The sequence below is a fragment of the Eimeria mitis genome, genomic scaffold (genome assembly GCF_000499745.2).
Source record: "Eimeria mitis Houghton genomic scaffold, Emh_scaff4829, whole genome shotgun sequence".
In the NCBI taxonomy this organism is placed as follows: Eukaryota; Apicomplexa; class Conoidasida; order Eucoccidiorida; family Eimeriidae; genus Eimeria; species Eimeria mitis.
This window is the reverse complement of record NW_013573129.1, coordinates 1,096-4,317: the sequence shown is the minus strand read 5'-3', so window position 1 is coordinate 4,317 and position 3,222 is coordinate 1,096. Positions and strand designations below refer to the sequence as shown.

The window sequence follows — 3,222 nt, the reverse complement described above, 5'->3', positions numbered from 1 at the left end:
GAATTTTGCAACAGGCCACCGTAACATTCCGTATGTAAGCCATGAGTGCTGCTGTTGCTGCCGTTTGCTGCAGCAGGCTGATAGAAGGAACGGCGATATGTGCTGCTGCTATAGTGTGCAGCACCGTGAAGCTGTTGCTGATGCTCTTGCAGCTGGTAGTACCCAGGTTGTAGCTGTAGCTGCTGCTGCTGCTGCTGCAGCTGCTGCTGCAGCTGCTGCTGTTGCTGCTCGGGAGATAAGTGTTGAGGGGGCGTTACTTGCGTCTGTAGCAACAAGCGACTCTGTGCTGACCAGTCCTGCTGCTGCTGCAGCTGCTGCTGTTGCTGCTGCTGCTGCAGCGCCTGTAGCTGTTGCTGCTGCAGATGCTGCAGGTGTTGCTGCTGCAGTAGCTGCAACTGTTGCGGCTGCATCTGTTGCTGCTGCAGCTGCTGCTCAGGTACTGTAGACACAGCTGAAGGAGCTCTTGTCAGCTGAAGCAAAGACTGCTGCTGCTGTGGCTGCTGCAGGAGGTTGGGAACGACCTCACCCGCATGCGGGGCCGCCCCATGAGGAGCCGCAGCAGCAGCAGCAGCAGCAGCANGGCAGCAGGTGCAGCATCAGCAGCAGACACTACAGTTGTTTTTACTATTTTAGGGGGGTAAGGAAGCGCATCGAGACCGAAGAGAGGTTCAGGTGTATCTGCACCTCCGCCAAACAAACAAATCCTAAACAAACGAGAAGTCCCGCTGCGCGCAGTCACAAACCCTAAACCCTAAACCCTAAACCCTTGACTGTGAGCTCCAGAGCCGAAGACGGCTCAAACCCTGCAAGCCAAATCCCAGACGCTAAGCACAAACCCTTGATCCCCCAAACCCTAAACCCTAAACCCTTCTTACGCAATGATGTTTGCCTCAACAAGAGCGACAAACTGCGCCTCCAGCAGCATTGGGGTGTACGTACACCGCAGCAAGGTGAGACAGCCGGCGAGAGAAGTCGGCAGTGCCTGTGCTTTCGTCTCTGAGCCCCAAACCACAAACCCTAAACCCTAAACCCTAAACCCTAGACCCTGTGCAAAAACCACCTACTTAGGATTTAGGGTTTGAGGCTTGCGTGACGGTTTATTAACAGCAGCAGCAAAGGGTTTAGGGTTTGAACTTCAGGGGTAATGAGGGCCATTAGGGTTTAGGGTTTAGGGTTTAGGGTTTACGGTCTACGGCTTTTGAGTTGCACATGGCGGCCCTGAAGGCAGCGTAGCTGCTTTCCGTCCAGACAGGNCTGCTGCTGCTGCTGCTGCTGCTGTGTCTGCTGCTGATAGACTGAAAGGGAGTCATCGGCAAAGTAAGAAAAGATGAGGCGCAGACGCAGTGGTGCTGCTGCTGCTGCAGGGGTCTGACAGTCCAGCAGCGCGATGAGCCGCGTGAAGCAGAGCAAATCCACTCTGCTGCTGCACCCAGCAGCAACCCGGCCCAGCCTCTCAAGGCAGCACTTGTTGCTGCTGCTGCTGCTTATTATGGTAGGGGGGGTGTTGTTACTGCTGTTGCTGCTGCTGCTGCTGCTGCTGCTGCTGCTACAGGTGCTGCTGCTGCAGCAGTACGGCGCGTCCGCCATCGCCGCATATGCCCCCCAAAACATCCCCAGCTCGGCAGCGCTGATGGTAGCTGTTGCTGGTGGTGCAGCAGCAGCTGCTGCTGCAACTGCTGCTGCAGTGGGTGTTATTGATGCTGCTGCTGCTGCTGCAGGAGGCCGCAGCAACTGGTCAACTGCATGCAAACGCCAGAAGATAGCAGCAATGTAATCAAGCTGCTGCACAGAGTATGCTGCACCACTCCATAGCTGCTGCAGCAGCCGCTCTTCCCACGCCATGGGGCAAGGCTGTGCTGCTACTGCTGCTGTTGTTGTTGCTGCTGCTGCTGCTGCTGCTGGTGCAGCTGCTGGTGCCGGCACGGCGGCAGACACCGCAGCTGGTGCTGCTCCTGCTCGGACCTGCTGCCAGGGAAAGTGCAACAGCTGCTTCGGATGCAGAGTCGCCCCAGTGNTGCTGCTCCTGCTCGGACCTGCTGCCAGGGAAAGTGCAACAGCTGCTTCGGATGCAGAGTCGCCCCAGTGCTGCTGCTGTCGCCGCTGCTTACAACGTAAGGAACAGGAGCAGCAGCAGCAGCAGCAGCAGGGATCACTGTTGCTGCATCTCCTGCAGCAGGAAGTGGCTGTCGAGGCACGGGAAAACTGGGCTGCTGCTGCTGCTGCTGTTGCTGTTGCTGCTGCCACAACTGATGCTGCAGCTGCAACTGTTGCTGCTGCCATTCATACTGCAGCTGCTGCTGCTGCTGCTGCCAGTGGTACTGCTGTTGTTGCTGCGGCGGCTGCGGTGCTGGCGACCTAATGAGGGGAGCCTGCAAGCTGCTGCTGCGACGATGGTGTAGCATTTCCTGTTGCAGCTGCAGCTCTTCGTGCTGCTGGTGCTGCTCTGAAGAAGGCAGCAGCACCGCTGCGCTGCTGCGCCGCAGTGTCGCCCCACTTCTCATGGCTGCTACTGCTGCTGCTCCTGCTGCCGTTGCTGTTGCCGCTGCTGCCGCTGCGCAGGGATTATTATATGTCATGCTGCTGCCTCAAATATTGCTTCAGGTTGCTGCAGAGCTGCTGCTGCAGCGGTCTCCGATGTGACGGCGACTGAGGCCAGCTGCTGGTCTGGACAAGGCTACCAACAGGAGCTGTTGCCGCTGCTGCTGCTGCTGTTGCTGCTGCAGCAACACGTGCTGCTGCAGAGCTTCAACGGCTTATTTAAGGAGGAAACAAATTAATAGACTTGTCAAAATGTAAGTGCCGCTGCTACAGCATCTATGTTGCTGCAGTTGCTGCTGTTGTGCCTCTAGGGAACAGCAGCAGCGTGCGGATCTGCTGCTGCTGCTGCTGCTGCTGCTGCATCCAGTGCCTGCAGCAGCTGCAACGCGGCAAGAGAAACAAAAAGTCCATTCCATACAAAACAAAGCCAAGTGCGAAATGTGTCTAGGAAGAAGGAAGCAGAAGCGGCGGAGATGAGCAGCAGCAGCTACTGCTGCTGCTGCTGCTGCTGCGGGCTGCAGCAGGCGGCCGCCGCCCTGTCTGGAGAGGGTTCTTCCTGGGCGGTTTTGCCGCTTTCTTTTGATGAAATTTTCTGTATTTATAACAAAAATAATTATTTAATTTAATTTAAAATGAAAATAAATAATTGATTCAGCTAAAAATGAAATAAATTTGGGCATCAGT

The 3,222-nt window shown here is 56.1% G+C and overlaps 1 protein-coding gene across 1 annotated transcript; it reads right to left on the bottom strand.

The window, feature by feature from the left end:
- Positions 1-466: 466 nt before the first annotated feature.
- Positions 467-2,576, bottom strand: EMH_0077970 (uncharacterized protein; the record flags this gene model as incomplete). Its single annotated transcript, XM_013499931.1, is given in 6 exon segments — positions 467-579; positions 583-725; positions 876-996; positions 1,194-1,253; positions 1,257-1,962; positions 2,109-2,576. Coding segments are annotated over 6 exon segments (1,611 nt in total).
- Between the last annotated feature and the right edge of the window lie 646 nt (positions 2,577-3,222).